Here is a 21,874-nt window from a genome sequence, read left to right as displayed (position 1 = left end):
CCTCCCCGCAGCCGCTGCGTCCTCCCCTCCCACCCCCATCCCCAGCTGCCAGAGGGAGACTGCTGTATTCCATCTCAGGCCGGCGGCACCGGACCCCACAGACCACAGTCCACTGGGGAAGAGGCTTCTGGCCTCCTCGGATCTCCCCCCGTCCCCCGCCCCACCTTACCCCTAGGGGTGACACTCAGCCCGGCTTTAATCCAGGCTGGAGGAGGAGGTTTTGACTCTGCTGTCTTGAGCCTGTCAGCGGGCACCAAGGTGTTCTCTGAAAACATGGGGCAAAGAGAGGACCTCTTCCTACCATAGGGCCTTGACCTTCAAAGGGTTTTATTCCACAACTTTGAGTGGCAAAAATAGGGGTAACCACCTCCCCACCTCCAGCGGCCTCCTGACACTGAGAAGTCTTGCCTTGCTTGGGTTTCCGCAGTGCCCAGGAATAGTTTTGACCTTTGAGGCTCGGGGGAGACCCTAATCCGTGGCCCCATGATCTTTGGGCTTCTAGGGAGGGGTGTGAAGAGTGTGAGAAGATGGAGCGCCGCAGGGGTGGTGGAGGAGGGTGGGGGGAATCTCTGCTGTGTCTGAGCTTCTGGCTTCCTCCTTGTGTCTGTGAGGGAGGACTGGCGCCTGCTAGGGACACGAGGCCCCTCCAGGTCCTCGAGGCCACCCCCCCTGGGATCCTCAGGCTTGTCACTAGGAATAAATAGCCTCGGTCTGGAAGGGTGGGGAAGGAGGGTGGCAGGAGGCTCTACTGTGCTGTTCGGGGAAACGAGAGACAGCAAACCAACCCTGGAATAACCTTAGCATCTAGAGTGAAGATTCAGGCGCCTGCAGAGACCTCCCCACACCCCAGGCTGGGTGCAGCTGAGCTCTCAAGGAGACACTAACACACTCCCAGGCTGGGGCTCCTGAGAACCATTCCCTCCCGTTTCTGTGTCATGCCTGGATTCCTGGTTCCCAAGTCACCTTCCAGGCCTGGTTTCCTTTCAAAATTAAATAATTGCTTGTTTATTATTGCTGTTGCTGCCTAAATGGTAAGAGCCATGAAGGCAGGGCTCCTTTTTGTTCACCACTGCCTTCTCAGTACTTAACCCAGGGTTCGGCACATCATAAACATCTGATGAATGAATGGATGACAGACGCTGCTTCAGTATGCATGTCCCTCTACCGTCCTCAGTTTGGATCACAGGCACCTGCTCTGTAGAGTTCAGGCAGTGAGCATCCAGCCCATGGATGGGGCCTTTCTCTGGGATTTTTTTTTTTTTTTTTTTTTTTTATATTTAAATTTTTTTTTTTTTTTTTTTTTTTTTTTTNGAACAAAATAAGGACCCATCTCCTGCTCTGTGGCTGAAGCAGGCAGTCACTTGAAACTATTTTAAAGAGAGCAACGAAATGTGATTCTTGCCTTCTAGAATTACATGGAATTTTTCTCTACTGGCTTCTTTCCTGGCTTTGGAGCTCAGGGAAGGGAGGTGAGGAGGGAGTAAATTCAAGTTTGCATTCAAATAATGTAATTAATTACAATTACAAAATTACAAGGGGTATCTGCACTTCCATGTTTATTGCAGCACTATTCACCATCAGTGACCTAATGCCCATCAGCGGATGAATGGATAAGGAAAATGTGGTACATTTACACAATGGAATACTATTAAGCCATAAAAAAGAATGGAACCTTGCATTGCAACAACTTGGATTAACATTAAGTGAATTAAGCCAGGCATAGAAAGATAAATACCACATGATCTCCTTCATATGTGGAATTTTTAAAAGCTGAGCTTATAGAAGTAGAGAAGAATAGCGGCTACCTGAGGCTGGGGAGGGCAGGGGAGATGGAGGGATGGGAGATATTGGACAATGGGTACAGTGTTACAGGTAGACAGGAGGAATAAGTTCCGGTGTTCTAATGCACAGTAGGGGGACTACAGTTAACAATAATGTATTGTATATTTTTTAAAAAGCTAGAAGGGAGGAATTTGAATGTTTTCACCACAAAGAACTGATGTTTGTGGTGATAAAAATGCTACTTATGATTTGATCACTACAGAACATAGCCATAAAGCTTCACACTATACCCTATACATATGTGTGATTGTGTGTCAATTAAAAATATAATTTAAAAACAAATTATAATAAGGAGTTACCAAGTACCAGATCATTTGATAAGTTAGATATAGATCATTTTCACTTGTCTTTACAACTCCCCATGAAGATGAGGTAGGTACTCTTAATTTTCACTGTATTTTAGAGATTGAAGCACAGAGAAGTTAGGTAACATCGTTAGGGTTACATAGCAAATAGTAAGAACTCAGACCTGAGTGATTCCCAGGTTCTTCACTTCCAAAAGGTAGAGAGGCCTCTGTCATTTATTTATTTCAACACATATTATCTGGGGGCCTCTGCCTGCTCTGTACCAGGTGTTGGAGGGGCTAAAGATACAGCATGAACAAAATAGCCAGGTTCCTGCCATCATGGGGCTCTCATTCCAGTGAAGAGAGACAAGTGATAAGCAAATAATTCAACACACCGACAAAGAGTGGTAATACTCTGCAGAGAATATTTAAAGGGTAACATGATAGTGCCTGGTGACTTTACTCATTGAATGGTCACCTCGTCAGACATGGCACGTGAGCTGAGATCAAGGAGGAGACAGTCCATGCCAAGGGGCAGCAGGTATAGGGGACCCAAGGAAAGATTGAGCTGGTCATGAGCAAGGAACAGAAAGAGGGTCGGGACTGCAGATTCAAGATGGCCACATCTTCTTAGACTATTTCCCTCCCTATAAATCTGGTTACATCGTGTGACTTGCTTTGACCAGTAGAATGCAGATGGAGTAACTGTTTCAGCTCCACGCTAAGACCTTAAGAAGTCTGGCAATTCCCAATTTCACTCACCTGGATTCCTGAGCCAACATGTAAAGGGATCCAGAGGGAAAGAGGTGGAGAGAAAGAGAGGTCCAGCTGTCCTCCATGTGAAAGAGAATGCTCCAGTTCCGGCAGAGGTCCAAACCAGGTGAGGCCACACGAATCCCTCCCACCAACATCAGAGTGGGGCAGAGATGAACCTCTCAGCTGAGCTCCGCCAATTCTCAGAATCGTGAGGAATAATCCACGGTTGCTGTTTTAAGCCACTAGGTTTCAGGATGCTTTGTTTTGCCACAGTAGATCAATAAAACAGCCAGTGTGGCTGAAGTTCAATAGAGTAAAGGGCGGTGTGGTAGAGCGCTGGAGCGGAGCGGCTGGCGGGGGCTGGATCAGGGTGAGCCTGTAAACCAGCATATGCAGTGACGACTGATTTCTTTTCCTTCCTCCCTTCCTTCCTTTTTTCCTAACTTTCTTCCTTGTTTTGAGACAGGGTCTCACTTTGTTACTCAGGCTGGCACACTGTAGCTTTGACCTCTTGGAGTCAAGTGGTCCTTCCACCTCAGCCTCCCAAGTAGCTGGGACTACAGGTGCATGCCACCACACCTGGCTAATTTTTTTGTATTTTTTGCAGAGACGGGGTTTCACCATATTGGCTCGGCTGGTCTTGAACTCCTGACCTCATGATCTGCCTGCCTCAACCTCCCAAAGTGCTGGGACCACAGGTGTGAGCCACCGTGCCTGGCCTCTCTGGGAATTATCTGGCAGGTGTAAGAAACTCCCAGCCCAGGGCAGAGCAGTGAAGACTACTCAGTCTTGGTGGAGTGGGTATCAAGAGGAGGTCAGCTCTGGGTTGATGGGAGGGCAAAGGTGGGGAGCCTTCAGAAGCGGGAGTTTGTGAGTGGGTGCAGAAGGGCCCGATGAAAGGCAGAATATTGGAATCTCTGTTCTTGATGCATGGCTCTAATTCCTCCTAGTCATAATAAGAGCCAGTACTTCCTGAGTTCTTTTTTTGCACTGGTCCTAAACACTTTGCATATATTAACATACCTTATTATTCAAGAACTTTATTAAATATATGTATTTTGTTTGTTTGTTTTGATACAATGTGTTGCTCTGTCACCCAGGCTGGAGTGCAGTGGTGCAATTACAGCTCACTGTAATTGAGCTTAACCTCCTAGGCTCAACTGATCCTCCGACCTCAGTTTCCCAAGTAGCTCGGATTACAGACAGGCATGGGCCACCACACCCAGCTAATTTATTTTAATTTTAATTTTTTGTAGAAGGAGGGGTCTTATTATGTTGCCCAGGCTGGTCTTGAACTCCTGGGCTCAAGTGATCCTCTTGCCTCAGCCCCACAAAGTGCTGGGATTATAGGTATGAGGCACCATGCCTGGTCTAAATATATATTTTTATCCCCATTTTAAAGATGAGAAAATGGAGGTATACAGAGATTAAGTAACCTGGCAAAGGCGACACAGGTAATAATGGCAAAGTTAGGATTCAAATCCAGATGGTTGGCTGGGCATGGTAGCTCTTGCCTATAATCCCAGCACTTTGGGAGGCTGAGGCGGGAGGACTGCTTGAGCCCAACAGTTTAGGACCAGCTCTGGCAACAAAGTGAGACCCCCTCCATCTCTAGTTAAAGAAAAATCAAATCGGCAGGGCACAGTGGCTGTAATACAGGCTGGGATCATACCTGTAATCCCAGCACTTTGGCAGGCCGAGGTGGGCAGATCATGAGGTCAAGAGTTTGAGACCAGCCTGGCCAACATGGCGAAACCTCATCTTTACTAAGAATACAAAAATTGACTGGGTGTGATGGCACTTGCCTGTAGTCCCAGTTACTCGGGAGGCTGAGGCAGGAGAATCGCTTGAACCTGGGAAGCGGAGGTTGCAGTGAGCCGAGATTGCACCATTGCACTGCAGCCTGGGTGACGGAACACGACTCCATCTTGGGGGGGAGGGAAATAAAAATCAAATCTAGACAGTCAGATGTCATAGCGCTTATGCCAAAAATGAGCTTCACCGTTAGGCTCTAGTATCTGTAGTCATTTTATCTCTATAAACCTCAGTCTTCTTGCTGTGAAAAGTGAATGACTGCCTCACAGCATTGTTGTAAAGATTGGGTGAGAGCACATAATAGGCTGTCAATATGTGGGGACAGTCCCCCTTTCATGGTCAAATGTTAAGGTTCAGCTGTTTGGACTTGGAGTCTGGGGGGTCAGAGAAAGTTAGCTCTCTGGCTTGGGCCCACCTGGGCTAAGGAAACCGGCCTAGAGGCAAGCTGCCCACAGAGAAGCTGTGTCTCCCCGTCTCCATTTCCACTCCCCAGCGGGCTCACATTTCCCTGCTCACTCTATTTTCGCTGGCCCAGGAGGACGTGCCCCAGGAAAGTCCAGGGATCAGCCACATGGACTCCCTGTTCCTGTTCCCTATCTATCCTCCCCCCTCCTTGGGAAACAGGTGTGTCTGAACTGGGGCGGGAAGCAGAGCCTGGGAGCTAGACGACTGGCCTTGGGTGAGTAGAAGCCTGTTGTCCCTCAGTCACCCCAGAGGTCCCCACATACTCTTCTTTATCTTCTTCTTAGGATACCCCTGCTATTTTTTTTACCCTGCAAGGATTTTTAAAAGAAGGCTCTGGGTGGCTACTGACAGGCCTCTCATGGTTTCCTCTGGGTGGTGAATCACTCTGTGATGCCTGTAACCACGGGCCTCCTTCCCCCTAGTGAGATCACAAGCTTTCTTCTCTGGGTGTATTGCTGACTCTTATACTGGCTGCCTACAGCCCTTGCAGGCCTCAAGGCTTGGCAGATAACCTCTTCCAAATTGCCCAGGTGCCTTCTTTTATTTTTATTTTTATTTCCCTGAGAGTGAGTCTTGGTCTGTCGTCCAGGTTGGAGCGCAGTGGTGCAATCTCAGCTCACTGCAACCTTTGCCTCCTGGGTTTAAGCGATTCTCCTGCCTCAGCCTCCAGAGTAGCTGGGATTACAGGCATGCACCACCACACCCAGCTAATTTTTGTATTTTTAGTAGAGATGGGGTTTCACCATGTTGGCCAGGCTGATCTCGAACTCCTAACCTTGTGGTCTGCCTGCCTCAGCCTCCCAAACTGCTGGGATTATAGGTGTGAGCCACCGTGTCCAGCTTTTTCTTTTTCTTTCTTTTTTTTTTGATAGAGCCTCACTCTGTCGCCCAGGCTGAAGTGCACTGGAGCAATCTCAGCTCACTGCAATGCCCACCTCCCAGGTTCAAGCTATTTTTCTGCCTCAGCCTCTTGAGTAGTTGGGAGTACAGGCACGCGCCACCATTCCCCGCCAATTTTTGTATTTTCAGTGGAGATGGGGTTTGACCATGTTGGCCAGGCTGGTTGCGAACTCCTGACCTCAAGTGATCTGCCCGCCTCGGCCTGCCGATATTCTGTGATTATATGCATGAGCCACTCTGCCTGGCCGTCCAGAAGCTTTCCTTGTGACCCCAAGCTGCACATTGAATCTGTGGGTGGAGAGGGTGAAATAGGTAAGAGACTTTTACAGAGCACAGGAGGTGGGGAGGGCAGAGTGAGAACTAATGTGGTTAATGGTTGACTGTGTGAAGGGCACCATGCCACGTGCTAGTTATTACCTCCTTCAGTCCTCACAAAAATCAGATGAGGTGTTTATTATAATAATTATCATCATCACCATTTGACAGAGTGAGACAAACTCAGAGTATATAACATCATGGCCTCAAATCACAAGCCAGTAGGTGACAGATGTAAAACTAGGACTGACACCAAGGTCCCAATGTCTAATGTACGGAGCTAGCTTTTCTTGGGTATGCTGATCACCCAGTGCCTTCTTCAGGGGAAGAGACAAGAGTGGCTGGGGCTGCCACCTAGTCACCGTGCCTGATAGCTGGTCTTCTTGACGGAAACAAGGCTGGAAAGGTGGGCATGGGATGGGTCAGGTTATAAAGGGTCTTGTCTTCCAATGATAAGTGACAAATGAGATGAAATTTTGTTAACGTAAGAGGCCTTAAATGGGCAAGGCTCAAACTCATCCTTTCAGCTCTTTCATGCCCACTGGTCAACTGGACTGGCATTTCTGGGGACTAAGGAGAGGATTTCCTCAGAGCTCCTGAGCTGCCATGAGAAATGGGTGCAATTATACACCCTGTTTCCTGTGGTGGAAAAGAAACCAAATGCCTCTAGAATGCTTTACTATGCCCAGTCCTCTCTGTAAACTTAGAGCAGCTTTAGTAATAATAAAAATAACAATAGTAACTTCATTTTATTTTACTTTATTTTATTTTTTGAGACAGAGTTTTGCTCTTGTTGTCCAGGTTGGAATGCAATGGCACAATCTTGGCTCACCACAACCTCTCCCTCCTGGGTTCAAGTGATTCTCCTGCCTCGGCCTCCCGAGTAGCTGAGATTACAGGCATGTGCCACCATGCCTGGCTAATTTTGTATTTTTAATAGAGATGGAGTTTTTCCATGTTGGTCAGACTGGTCTCGAACTCATGACCTCAGGTGATCCGTCTGCCTCAGCCTCACAAAGTGCTGGGATTATAGGAGTGAGCCACTGTGCCTGGCCTACTAACTCCATTTTATTTTGAACTTGCTAAGGAGTAAAAACAGCATTAAGCACTTTACACATGACTTCATTTTATACTCAAAACAATCCTGTGGGTATAGTATTATTAGTACCTCAATTTTTTTTATTTTTTATTTTTTTTTTTACTGAGGTTCAGTCCAGGCCCTGCTTGTCTGGGGATCATAGTACCTCAATTTACACTCAGATGGAGGCTCAGTGAATCTAACTTTACTTTGACTGGGGTAGCCTCAGAACATACCTCATAGGTCACGGTTCTAATCATTACCTTGTACTGCCTCTGATCCTCATATTGTCAACCAGCCATTCCCTTGGGGATGTGAGGGACTCAGAACTTTATAGCTACTGTCATTGAATGATTCCCTTCCATGCTCTTTACAGATATGATTCATCAGTTCAACTGTGAGCTCTTGACAGCAATGTGAAGCAAGAAGTGCATGTTATTATTATTCTCATTTTATAGTTGAGAAAAATGATGCTCATTAAAGTCAAGAAACCAGCCAAAAGTCACACAGCCTGTAAGTGAGTGGCAGAGCCAGGTATGGTTTTAAGGTCTCTTGTCTCTCCATAGAATGTTCTTTTCTGTACACTGTTGTAGAAGAGCAAAAAATGGGTGGGTCAGATAAACCAAGTTTATATAGTGTTCTGAGTTACAAAAAAGAATAGTGGCATGGGGCTTCTGGGGGCTGGTGGCAACACAAATTATGGGAAGGTGAGGGGAAGAAATGTCCTGTTATGGAGATAAAATCTCTCAGGAAGTAACAGTTGTCAGCCCTCTTCTTGACACAGATACCTCACTAAAAATGTAGATTTCCGTTGTAGATGTAAATTTATTTTACAAAGGAAGGACAGCTTTTCAGAGCAACTCCTCTGTCTGCAGTTTCTCAGCATAACCAGCTGAAAGAAATAAGATAAATATATATTTTGGAGTGGCATGTTCTGGTCTCCTACAGTCATATTTGGGGTGGTGTGTCTTTTTTGAGACAGAATCTCACTCTATTGCCCGCTGGGGTGCAATGGCACGATGTTGGCTCACTGCAACCTCTGCCTCCCAGGTTCAAGTGATTCTCCTGTTTTAACCTCCCGAGTAGCTTGGGATTACAGGTGTGCATCACCACCACGTCTGGCTAATTTTTCTATTTTTTTTGGTAGAGACGGGGTTTCCCCATATTGGCCAGGATGGTCTCAAACTCCTGACGTCGTGATCCGCCCCTCTCAGCCTCCCAAAGTGCTGGGATTACAGGCGTCAGCCACCGCGCCCAGCCAGCGCCAACACTGTTAAGCGCATACTCCTCTGGCTTTAAACATACCGCCTAAATACTGCAACCGCTGCCGAGCTGTAAGTGACTGCACATGCGCACACGCCAAGCCCGACTCGGACGCAGGGCAGTGCCAGCCACGTGTTCCCAGGTGCCAACGCGGGCCGAGCGCGAAGGCGAGATCTGGGCAGCGTGGACAGGCTCTAGCTAATAAGAACGGGCTCTTGTCGAGTCACAAGACTAGATCTATGAAACTACACTTCCCAGAAGGAGCCTGAGGTGTCTGCCTTTGCTGGATGACGTACTTCCGGAAGATCGGCTCCGGATAGGTTGCTTAGAGGAAGTAGGCGGTTCTAAACCACCAGAGGCTGGGCCTATTTCCGGTAGGATCAGTGGACTCGGCGGCAGAGGGAGTGCGGAGCCGTCCACTGAGTTTTTCCAAGGCTGTACAGACATGGCGGCGGCTTTTCGGAAGGCCGCTAAGTCCCGGCAGCGGGAACACCGAGAGCGAAGCCAGGTAGGACCACACAGGCCCCACGAGCGCTGGCCGTTGTCGCCATGTGTTACTCTCGTCTCAACCCTCTCGCCACCTTGGGATCCCAGTCCAAGCTGTATGTAAATGCATGCAAATGTATGCTAATGCAGCTGGCGTGGCTGGGGCGGGACTTCGCGGGAACGAGTGGAGGAGATTTGTCGTTCCCGTTCTAGCAAGAGCAAGGGCTGCTCCCCATTCCTTGGGGCCATCAAACCTACTCTGGAAGATTTCAGTGTGGTGATTGAGTAAGATAATATATGTTAAGTGCCTGGCCTCTTCTGAGGCAGCTGAGGTCAAAGCTCTTATAGGCAACAACTGCCAGGCTGAAATTGGATCCCGCGTCTTAATGCCCAGCTCCTCCTGCTGCATATGGTGGCACTGACCGAGGAGACTGTCGTTACTAATGTGGTATCATTATCATACTGGTCTTGTGGTTCATGAAGATCTGCCACATGTGCCTTTTGTTTATGCCTTACCCCTTAATGTTGGTGTTTTCCATTCCCATTATACAGATGAGGAAACTGAGGTCCAGAGTGGTGACTTGTCCAGTTACAAACACCAGATTCAGGCAGAGTAAACAGTTCTAGGATTTCTATGGTGGGTGTGTCTGTGTGGGGAGATTGAGTAGAAATAAGTTTATATTGATACACTGTCAGGAATCGCATGCTTAATATCTGATTCAGAAAGACTCTTAGGCATACATATATATGTGCTCCAACTTCATTTTACAGATAAGGGAGAGGGGAAAGGATGTGTCCAGAGTTGTGCAGCTGACTGATGGGATAGAACTAAGGCCTCTTAGCTATAGTTCAGTCTTCCTGCTTAATAGCATTTATCGGAGGTTTTTTTTTTTTTTTTTTTTTTTTTTTTTAAAGTAGTGGTAGTGGTAGCATTTCATCTGATTCCAATGCTGGTCATTTACATGATCAGCCCCTGATATGATTAACCCAAGGGCAATTCCAAGCCTGGACCCTTCAAATGACTGCAGTATTAGATTTGTGGTCTAGAATGTCTTTCCTTTAGACACCTTACATAAATCAAGGTGCCAGTAAATCAAGAATGGAGTGATCCTATTTTTATTTTTTTAAAATATGTGTACAGCAATATTCTCATAACAGATGCCACTGGCGCTCTGCCGCTACCCTCTTGGCATTGCTGTTCCTGGGGCTCTCTGCCCAGGCCTCTCCAGGGCTGCAGGAGGTGGGCAGGCCTGCAGTCAGGGGGAGCCTGCAACCAGGCACGGGAGAAAAAGCACCTTGGTGGGGTGTTCTAGAGCGCACCCAACAGGTCCAAAACAGGACTGAGTCCAGCTGTGCACAGGGCTAATCTATTCATCACCGGCTTCCCAGCCCTGCCTATCTCACTTCCCCACTTCTTCATCAGTGCTCCCTGGAATTATCTCACAATAGAGGGCAAAAACCTCATCCTGGGAACCCCCACCTCCAGGCAAACCAGGACAGTGGTCAGCTTGCCTCCCACATAAAACACTTGCACTGAAATGGTACTGGTTCTCTGCTGCTACCCTTTTTATAGAGATGGGGTCTCACTATGTTGCCCAGGCTGGTCTCAAACTCCTGGCCTCAAGCGATCCTCCCGAAGTGGACACCAAAATGCTGGGATTACAAGCGTGGGCCACAACGCCCAGTTTAACAGTATTCCCTGTGAGCTGAGCCCTCTAGAGGTGGGCAGTGGGGCAATGCTGGGCTCCTTGGGTATTTGGAAGTGGAAGCAAAGGTGGCTTTGTCATCAAATCTGTATCTGATAGTTTTACAAAGAACATATATCATGTTTTTAAATATATAATAAAAACCTGGGCTTTTAAAACAATTAGCAAATATTTGTTTTATAAATCATTCCATTTAAGTTTTTAAAACAGAAGGAAAGAAACAGTTTAAAAACATTTTAATGATGATTTAAANTTTCCTTTTTTTGAGACTGAGGCTCGCTCTGTTGTGCAGGCTGGAGTACAATGGTGTGATGTTGCCTCACTGCAACCTCCACCTCCTGGGTTCAAGTGATTCTCCTGCCTCAGCCTCTTGGGTGGCTGGGACTACAGGTTTGCACCACCATGCCCAACTAATTTTTGTATTTTTAGTAGAGATGGGGTTTTGTGATGTTGGCCAAGCTGGTCTCAAACTCTTGACCTCAGGTAATCCACCCACCTCGGCCTCCCAAAGTGCTGGGATTACAGGTGTGAGCCACCACACCCGGCCAAAACTATTACCTTTTGAGCACTTACTATATGCTAGGCAGAGCCCTGCATGTTTTCCAATTGTCTCATGTATCCTACAACATCCCTATGAGGTGGATGTTAATTCCTCATTTTACAAATAAGGAATCTGGTGCTTAAAGAGATTGAATAATATATTCAAAGTCATAGTTGTCAGTAGTGGATTTGTATTAGCAGAGAAGACAGAGGGCTTTCAAAGCTGGCCGTGGACATGGCATGGCCGTGGCTGAATAAGAACAGAAGGCCTATGTGGAAGAGGTGAGGAGAAGGCCATGCTGGAAAGGTGGGTAAACCATCGACACACACGTTCCATATTTGGGTATTTTGGGCTTTCTCCCGTAGATCCTTCCATAGGGCAGCAGGGGGGCTACTGAAGATATTTTGTATGGAGGGGGTATACGTTAATTACGTAAACTGTTTCAGATATAATACCAGGTTTTCTTCTGTAATGCAGATGTACATTCAAGTGGACATGAAAGATCTCAAGAGTTCTGCCTCTTCTCATGTTGTTGCTCTTTTAACCCTTTAGCTTTCTTTCTCTACTTTGTCAACCTCCTTTTTGTTTGTTTTGTTGAGATGGAGTCTCATTCTGTTGCTTGGGCTGGAATGTAATGGTGTGATCTCGGCTCACTGCAACCTCTGCCTCCCAGGTTCAAGCGATTCTCCTGCTTCAGCCTCCCAAGTAGCTGGAATTACAGGCACCCGCTAATTTCATGCCTGGCTAATTTTGGTAGAGATGGGGTTTCACCATGTTGGCTAGGCTTGTCTTGAACTGCTGACATTGTGATCCACCCACCTTGGCCTGCCAAAGTGCTGGGATTATAGGCATGAGCCACTGCACCCCACCTATTATACAAGTTTAAACACTAGAGAAGTGTATGCGTTTCCCAAAATGATAAGATTATTCGCAACAGAAGAGAACTCTGTCTACTGTGATGGTCCTAGGTAAAAAGGGGTCTAGTTTTAGCTCTGCTACTTACTAGTTCAGTGTTCTTGGGCTTATCATTCTGTAAACCTCATTCCGTTTATGGAAAACTGTGATAACAGTAGTGCCTGTTTCACCTTCTTTTCATGGTTGTTGTGAGGATTAAATGAAATTGTGTAATGAGCATAGCACATTGCTTTTTGACAGAGTAAGTGCTTCATAAATATGAACTATTATAATGATGTAGGCAAGAGAAGCCAGCATAGACACTGACATATGCTAAGTGCTCAACAAATGATGATATGTAGAAATATCGTATCAAGATTTAATCCTTATACCTTCCATGCTCTCCAAGTCTGTGTCAGAGAAAGTACTTTTTGTCATACTTTTTTCTCATACCTAGTACCAGAAGTATAATAATAATAGTAGGGGCCCGGCATGGTGGCTCATGCCTGTAATCTCAGCACTTTGGGAGGCCGAGGTGAGCGGATCATGTGAGGTCTGGAGTTCGAGACCAGCCTGACCAACACGGAGAAACCCCGTCTCTACTAAAAATACAAAATTAGCTGGTTGTGGTGGTGCATGCCTGTCATCCCATCTACTTGGGAGGCTGAGGCAGGAGAATCGCTTGAACCCAGGAGGTGGAGGTTGTGGTGAGTGGCGATTGCGATGAGCCAAGATTGTGCCATTGCACTCCAGCCTAGGCAACAAGAGCGAAACTCCGTCTCAAAAAAAAAAAAAAAAAAAAAAAAGTAAACTCATGCTGGACAGCTGCTATGTGTGAAACCATGTGCAGTCATTACCATTTACACAAGCTCCTTGAATCCTCAGGATAACCTGGAGAAGCAGGTACTGTTCTCATGTTATAGTCAGGAAATAGCGGTTCAGAGAAGTTAAGTGACATGCCCAAGGTCACAGATTGTTCAGAGGTAAAGCTTAGATTTGAACCCATATCTCCAAACTCTAAATTTAGCTCCCTTACCACAGTTGCCTCCCTGTGACTATGTTTTCCCTTTGTAGTATTTTCTAAACCCATGGATTAAGTTGGTAGTAATTTTAGTACAACTGGCAACTGCTTGCTTAGTGCCGAGTCATTGTTGCCTCTCTCTGTCCTTAATAGGCCAAGAAACCTACTACAGCAGTGCTTGTGACCTGTTTGGTGCTGGCATGGTCCCGCTCATCCTTGGGCAGAGCCCAGTTGTTGGGAGGGGAGGGAACAGGGTCATGGGTTAGCTCCAAGGACTGGATTTACTAAGCGCTCCAGACTCCAGTGCCTGTGAGGTTTCATGTTGATTTGGATATGTGTTCACTGAAGAAACTAAGCACTGTTGTTTTTTCTTTTGTCTTCTAGCCTGGCTTTCGAAAACATCTGGGCCTACTGGAGAAAAAGAAAGATTACAAACTTCGTGCAGAGTGAGTTCAGTCTTTCTGGTAGATTCGCTGCCAAGAAAGCTTACAACCTCCTTGCACTGCAGCTGAATTGCCTGAGTGTCCGACAAGGGATAATTTCCTGCCATTGATAAAATGGCCTAAGCTCTGGCAGCCTGTCAGATAATTTTTCTGTGACCCTACATTTCGCTCTTTGTTTAGGCACATCATTATTTATTTAACTGTAGTGGCATTGTGAGTTATTTTTATTATGCTGTTCCAGATCATTTTTCTCATAGTGGCTTTGATTTGGCTCTGCCTTGACGTTTGAGCCCAAAGCTGAATTTTTTTTCTCCTTGTTTTCTTGAAGTGCAAGATATAATCTAAAATTCCATTTGTTGAGTCTCTTACATCACCATGTGTGTGGTGTGTTGTGGAATGAAGAGATGTGAAAGACAGATTCATGAGACCAAGCGTGGGTGATAATGAACTCTGAAAACATTTTATAAAACAATTATCCCCATTCTTCTTCTCTATTAGCACTTGATTTGCAGAATACTTCATAATTATTTGTTAGCCATACATATCAGCTGAGGTCCTTCTTATGCCCCTGGTATAGATGGTGGCGATGGATTAAGTGGGTTTCTGTAGGTCCCAGAGATTTTAAGGCTAATGATAATTAAGTGTTGTTTATTGGGCCAGGCAGTGTTCTAGGATATTTACCATTTTTACGCCTGATTTATCCTTCCCAACAAACCTTCTGGGATAGGTTACTATTACCGTGTTCATTTTACAAATGAAATTGGGATGCAGAGTGGTTAAATAACTTACCCAAAATTGCTTAGCCGGAAGTGTGATTTGAACCCATGCTGTCTGGCTCCAGCGTCCACGATTCTAGTCATTATGCTATACTGTACTGTGTAGTTTCTGAATTATATGTGGTCATTTGGTGCCCAAGCTTATACCATACCCTCTCTAAGGAGTTTTAATTTGTATTTTGTTTGGTGTCTCCCTGTAATGATGTCAATGGCACGGAAACATATGTGGGCTGGGGACAGTTAATTTCAGGTTCCACTGGAATAGGAACTGTTGATTAGATTGTGGACCCTGTGAAGACATGAGCTCAGCTCAGTGACAGTGGAGTGTCCGTCAGATCCAGTCACTGCTTTGGCTTTTTCGAGTTTCACTTTGTGTGACCTTTTAGATGCTTATAAAGTTTGCTTATTGTGGGTTTTTGGTTTTTTTTTTTTTTTTTTTTTTTTTTTGTTTTTTTTTTTTTTTTTTTTTTTTTTTTTGAGACGGAGTTTCGCTCTTGTTACCCAGGCTGGAGTGCAATGGCGCGATCTCGGCTCACCGCAACCTCCGCCTCCCGGGTTCAGGCAATTCTCCTGCCCCAGCCTCCTGGGTCGCTGGGATTACAGGCACACGCCACCATGCCCAGCTAATTTTTTGTATTTTTTTTTAGTAGAGACGGGGTTTCACCATGTTGACCAGGATGGTCTCGATCTCTTGACCTCGTGATCCACCCGCCTCGGCCTCCCAAAGTGCTGGGATTACAGGCTTGAGCCACCGCGCCCGGCCTTAGGGTTTTTGGTTTTTTAAAGTTACCTCTTTTGTTTTTTGCTATGCATTTAACCTGTCTTTTAGTGACTACCGTAAAAAACAAGAATACCTCAGAGCTCTCCGGAAGAAGGCTCTTGAAAAAAATCCAGATGAATTCTACTACAAAATGACTCGGGTTAAACTCCAGGTGAGTGCCCAATGGCTTGGTTGGTGTTTTGGTTGGTGTTTTGAGCTCCGCACATTGGAAAATAAGGATAGGGAGGAGATGGAGAGGAAGGATCCTTGGCCTTAATTTAACCCTTCTCTGGTTACTCCAGGTGCTCTTGGTCAGTGTCCAAGGCAAACCTGCCACTTCAGAGGAGCATGCATTTCTGCCTTTGAATCTGAGTTGTCTTAACCCTGGAGCTGTTCTAGGATGGCTGGCTGGAGGTGCTACATTGAACTTGTGCCTCAGGGGCCTGTGTCTAGGAGTGCTGTTAGCATGCAGCATTTGGTTGTCCTTTTGCTTTGGGGGTTTTTCTTGTCTTTTTTTTTTTTGATGTATTCTCTTTCTGTTGTCCAGTGGCATGACCTTGGCTCCCTGCAACCTCTGACTCCTGGGTTCAAATGATTCTTGTGCCTCAGCCTCCCAAGTAGCTGGAACTACAGACACACACCACCATGCCTGGCTAATGTTTTGTATTTTTAGTAGAGATGGGTTTCACCATGTTGGTCAGGCTGGTGTTGAACCCCTGACCTCAAGTGATCTGCCCATCTTGGCCTCCCAAAGTGCTAGGATTACAGGTGTGAGCCACTGTACCTGCCCTATGGTTTTCTTTGTTCTAACCATGTACTGTGCCACAACTTATTAATGATTTTAATAGGGAATATATCTTTTAAATTTGGATTTTAGGATGGAGTACATGTTACTAAGCAGACTAAGGAAGAAGTAACCCCAGAACAACTAAAGCTGATGAGAACTCAGGATGTCAAATATATAGAAATGAAAAGGGTTGCAGAAGCTAAGGTAACAATTGACTCTCTGTTCTGTTTGGTTTATTGGTTAAGAAAGAAACTTAAAATCGTCAGTCTCGAGTTATTCGTTAATTTATTCTGGCATTTACAATCTTACCTGATTGTGATAATGATTTAGAAGTATAGTTAGCATGGTAGACTGGAAAGAGTTCAGGTTTGTGAATGAGACAGACCTAGGTTTGAATTCTGGCGCTGCCAATGACTTAGCCCCATGACAGTGAGCAAATTCAACTCCCTGAGGCTCTTCCTTCATTTCTGTCTCAGAGGATTGTTGCAAGGGTTAAGTGCGTTTTGGGAAGTGCCTAGCCCGGTACTTCATGTATACATGGAATCCTTTTTTAAAAGGTTGAAGCTTCTTGCTGACAAGTGGTGGAAGGAAAAAAGAAAAATAAATAAATAAATAAATAAAAAAGAAAAATAAGATGAAGCAAGTTCTTTGCTGGCTGGCAATAATGATGTGAAATGGTTTAAACTTTTGCAGTTTTTTTTTTTTTTTTCATATGCCAGAAGAATCTAATATAAAGTGAGACCATATTCTGTGTTCTAGAAAATTGAAAGACTAAAATCAGAGCTCCATCTGCTGGATTTCCAGGGGAAGCAACAGAGCAAGCATGTGTTCTTTTTTGACACCAAAAAGGAAGGTATGAAATGTTTAAGGGTTTCTGGGACAGTCTGCCGTGCCAGTCTGTGTCGTTTGGTGTTAGAAACAGACAGTGCCTTAAAGATTGTCTTGAATTTTAGTTGAACAGTTTGATGTTGCAACTCACCTGCAAACAGCCCCGGAACTAGTCGACAGAGTCTTTAATAGGCCCAGGATAGAGACCTTGCAGAAGGAAAAAGTGAAAGGAGTTACCCATCAGACTGGACTTAAGGTAATTTTCTCTGTTCTTCACATGTGAGTTTAGGGGAATCTAGGTTCTTTTTTTTTTTTTTTTTTTTTTGCCACTGCATTTAAAATAATTTTTAAAGTTTTATTATTATTTTTTAGACAGAGTCTCACTTTGTTGTGGAGTGCAGTGGCGTGATCTTGGCTCACTGCAACCTCTGCCTCCTGGGTTCAAGCAATTCTCATGCCTCAGTTTCCCCATTAACTAGGACTACAAGAGTGCGCCTCCACACCCAGCTAATTTTTGTGTTTTTCATAGAGATGGAGTTTCGCCGTGTTGGCCAGGCTGGTCTTGAATGCCTTACTTCAATTGATCCACCTGCCTCGGCCTCCTGAAGTGTCAGTATTACAGGCGCGAGCTACCGTGCCCGGCCTAAAATAATTATTTATGGAAAACCCATGAAGTTCTTTTAGAAAAGTGGATTTGAAGGAGGATTTGATGATGGGATGGAAGTGGCTCCCTGTTTCTGTGATCGGAAAATGTGTTGGTATAGTGGTCAGGAGCTTAGGTTCTGGCTTTTAGACCTGGGTTTGAATCCCAGTTCTGACCCTGCACTTTGTGCTTTTAATGCTTGTAACAGATACCAGTGTTTTTAAAATGCAGAGAAAGGAGGGATTGCTGAAGATTAAAGGATTTGGAATACTTTAATATTGAACCTTTAGCAGTGAATGCACACATCAAAAGGCCTTTCTATTTAAAAAAAATTGTTTTTTGAGACAGGGTCTCATTCTGTCACCCAGGCTGGAGTGCAATGGTGTGATTATGGCTCAATGCATCCTCCACCTCTTGGGCTTAAGCGATTCTCCTGCTTCAGCCTCCTGGGTAGCTGGGACCACAGGTGTGTGCCACAATGCCTAGCTAAATTTTAATTTTTTTTTTTTGTAGAAAGGAGGTCTTGCTATGTTGCCCAGGCTTGTCTCAAACTCCTGAGCTCAAGTGTTTCCTGGCGCCTTGGCCTTCTGATGTGCTGGGATTACAGGCGTGAGCCACCATGCCTGCCCAAAAGGTTTTTCATATTATGTATTGTAACAAACATTTTGTATTGACTTTTCCTTATGGTGCTTTCCATCACTGTAACTGGGTTGTGCAGAAGACATGCTTTTCCTCAAAGCCTTCTGGAGTTGAACTCTTCTGACTGATTCATTAAAAAAAAATGCTGTCAATGTGTTTCAAGCAGACAGCTGTTCTGTTTTGATTTGAATCATTTACACCGCATCAGTTTTGCTTCCAATGTTTAATTTCACAGCAGTTTTCTCTAGCTCAGAGGCAGCTAAACTTGCTTTAGTAATATAAATACCCCTAATTAGTTTGACTATATTGGGTAATCCCATAAATCTGACAGTCTGTGCAATAAAGCGAAAACAAAAGCTGTCTGAAGCCACTGCTGTGAGACTGTGCTAGAATCCGTGGATTGCTGAAGTCTGAGGCCCAGCAATATTTCCCTCTATGTCGATAACACTTCCAGCTGAAGAGCCTGCTCTTGAGTGCTCTTGTGATAGCCCTGTTGTTTGTCAATTAGGTGTACTTTCAGTTAGCCATGTCACTGACACTTCTCAAGAATTGTGGTAGTCCCTAAAGAGATTAGTATTCCAAACTCCTATGTAGAATAGTTCACCAGCAAAGCTTTTGAAAAGTTAGGAAGGTTTAGATTTTGCCATTTTGTCTAGTAGTGATGTTTCTTTCTATTTCGTTTACTGCAAAATTATTTTTATTAAGAGACTGCTGGTGGGTGGATTGCAAGGATATTTTGTCTGTAACTTCGAATGGATAGACAACCCAGGAATGAGCTTTAGGGGGTCTGTGAAAGCCCCTCTTTCTTGCTGGTATTTTGTGCAGATAGGTACATGTGCTTGCACAGCCTTTTACAAACATGTAACATGTACATTTATCTCAAGAAAGATCCCAGGCTGGGCGAGGTAGCTCATGCCTGTAGTCCCAGCACTTTGGGAGGCCAAGGTGGGTGGACCGCTTGAGGTCAAGAGTTGCCTGGCCAACATGGTGGAAAAAACCATGTCTCTACTAAAAATACAAAAATTATCCAGGCATGGTGGTGGGCACCTGCAATTCCAGTTACGTGGGAGGCTGAGGCAGGAGAATTGCTTGAACCCAGGAGGCGGAGGTTGCAGTGAGCCAATATCCTGCCACTGCACTTCAGCCTGAGTGACAGAGCAAGACTCTGTCTCAAAAAAAAAAAAAAAAAGAAAGAAAGGTCCCAAAGCTTTCATCAGTTTCTCTGAGGTTGATGATTCCCCAAAACTTAAGGACCCCATTGGTCTTTGAGGAGTCATTAGCAGTGAGAATTCTCAGGTCAGCTTCTGCTGAAAAAATTCTGCTCTCTGTGTGGTAAGATTCTCAGGTACCAGCACACTGCCTGGGGACCCTTCTTTTCTCCATTCACTTTGTGTAGGGTTTCCAACACTCGTTCCTGCTGTCATCTCAGGTGATTGCAGCACTCATACAAAGGTTGAAGCAGGTTAGCGTAGTAGTGGAAAGACTCCTGGGGTTTGTGAGACGGGGACAGTCCTGACTCTGCTCCAGGTGAGCCATGTGTCGTTCGGCCGCTTACTTCTTCTCTGGGCCTCATTTTTCTGCATTTGTAAATGATAGGTTTCGATAAGGTAGTCTATAGGGTTTCTTTTCTTTCTTTTTTTTTCTTTTTTGAGATGGAGTTTCACTCTTGTTGCCCAGGCTGGAGTGCAATGTCACAGTCTTCGCTTGCTGCAACCTCCGCCTCCCAGGTTCAAGCAATTCTCCTGCCTCAGCCTCCCAAGTAACTGGGATTACAGGCATGCACCACCATGCCTGGCTAATTTTGTATTTTTAGTAGAAACAGGGTTTCACCATGTTGATCACGCTGGTCTCGAACTCCCGACCTCAGGTGATCTGCCCACCTTGGCCTCCCAAAGTGCTCGGATTACAGGCGTGAGCCACGGTGCCTGGCCTAGGGTTCCTTATTTTTTTTTATTTTTATTTTTTTTAGGGTTCCTTTTTAATAAAAAAAAAATTTTTTTTGGAGACAGAGTCTCGTTATGTTGCCCACACTGGTCTCAACTCCTGGGCTCAAGCAATCCTCCTGCCTCAGCCTCCCAAACTCCTGGGATTACGGTCGTGAGCCACCGTCTGGCCCAGGGTTCCTTTTAGCTTCAGAATGTGATGTTTCTAAAATGGGCAACTTCATTGTTATCACGTTATGTTGATTCTGGTGAAAGGAGGGATTTGATGACACTATGCAGTTGGCTTAAATGGATTAAGAAACAACTTCTTGCTCATTTTTGTCCTGTTCATTGTGTCACTGAGAATATGTCTGTTTCTTCTGCAGCGAATAGCTAAAGAAAGGCAAAAGCAGTATAACTGCCTGACACAGCGGATTGAACGAGAGAAGAAATTGTTCATTATTGCTCAGAAAATTCAAACACGCAAAGATCTTCTGGTAAGGAAAGAGAGCCTTAGGCTTTTTTTTTTTCCTTTTCTTTCTTGTAAAGGTCTTAACTCAGACTGGATTTCAGCTATGTGTAAATCAACCCCAGTGAAAATGTCTGCTCCTCAGGGGCAGTGGTTTGAGCCAGTGTCTGTTACTCTGACAGTGTTGAAATGTTCCTTGATTAAGAAGGTAATAAGGGGGTTATTAGTCAGTGCTTTGGAACAGCAAAGGGTAGGATCGGGTAGCATATGAACTTTATGGCTTATGAGCAGCTCCCGTAACATTTAAACAGGTTAACAAAACAGTGCATGCCACTCATTGGTGTTTAAAAATAGACAACATTGTGTAGTTAAATAGCAGAGCTGAGGAATATAAGATGCCTCCTTCATATTCTTATCATTTCTCTAAATGTCAAATTCTTTAGCTTTGCGGATCATTTAGGTCAGCCTTTCTCAACTGGGGTTCCGTGAGAGAATTAAAATGATAATTTTAAATGAAACAACTACTTGAACACCTTTTTTCTCACTTTTCCCACAGAATATACACAGCCAGTACTTTTTAGAGGCCTAGGGGAGAAGTTAATTCATTGTATGCAGTGGATGCCTTGGGCAGTAGGGCTATGTCTCTTCTCAACTTTGAGAAGGGTTGAAATGGGGCTTTCTAGTAGGTAGTTTATTAACCTTTCTATTTTACAAAATGACTGACCATTTCCTTCTCTTTACTGATCACCTTTTTACTCTTTTGTAGGATAAAACTCAGAAAGTAAAGGTGAAGAAAGAAACAGTGAACTCCCCAGCTATTTATAAATTTCAGAGTCGTCGAAAACGTTGACATGTTATAGATAAGCCTTGTCATTCTGCATCAAAAAATCTATTGTCTTTTTTCTAGTAACTTCAAATTCCATTAGTCCAAATGGCATGGTTTTCCAGTTTGTAACCGTAACTAAATTGTCAGTCTGACATTAACGTCTTCCTATGGACAACATTAAATCTCTGTCCCTTCTGTAATTATTTTTGGATTGTGAAATTAGTCTTATTTTTATATACATAACTTTTTTTTTTTTTTTTTAAACAATTTGAGATAGGGTCTTTGTTGTCAAGCTGGAAGTGCAGTGATGTGATCATGACTCACTGCAACTTTGAATTCCTGGGCTCGAGTGATCTTTCTGCTTCAGCCTCTCAAGTAGCTGGATATAGACATGTGCCACCATGCGTGAGTA

At 44.9% G+C, this 21,874-nt stretch overlaps 1 protein-coding gene across 1 annotated transcript; it reads left to right on the top strand.

Moving 5' to 3' along the window:
- Positions 1–9,066: 9,066 nt before the first annotated feature.
- Positions 9,067–21,665, top strand: UTP11 (UTP11 small subunit processome component). The gene is made up of 8 exons (XM_017509726.2): positions 9,067–9,229; positions 13,754–13,815; positions 15,418–15,520; positions 16,226–16,339; positions 16,895–16,988; positions 17,089–17,219; positions 20,554–20,664; positions 21,403–21,665. Exons 1-8 carry the CDS (start codon positions 9,167–9,169, stop codon positions 21,484–21,486), a joined length of 762 nt encoding a protein of 253 aa, XP_017365215.1. The 5' UTR covers positions 9,067–9,166; the 3' UTR covers positions 21,487–21,665.
- The last annotated feature ends 209 nt before the right edge of the window (positions 21,666–21,874 follow it).

This window comes from Cebus imitator, unplaced genomic scaffold (genome assembly GCF_001604975.1).
Source record: "Cebus imitator isolate Cc_AM_T3 unplaced genomic scaffold, Cebus_imitator-1.0 Scaffold420, whole genome shotgun sequence".
Classification (NCBI taxonomy): domain Eukaryota; kingdom Metazoa; phylum Chordata; class Mammalia; order Primates; family Cebidae; genus Cebus; species Cebus imitator.
The sequence above is the reverse complement of the archived record's forward strand: the minus strand, read 5'-3'. Positions and strand labels throughout refer to the sequence as shown.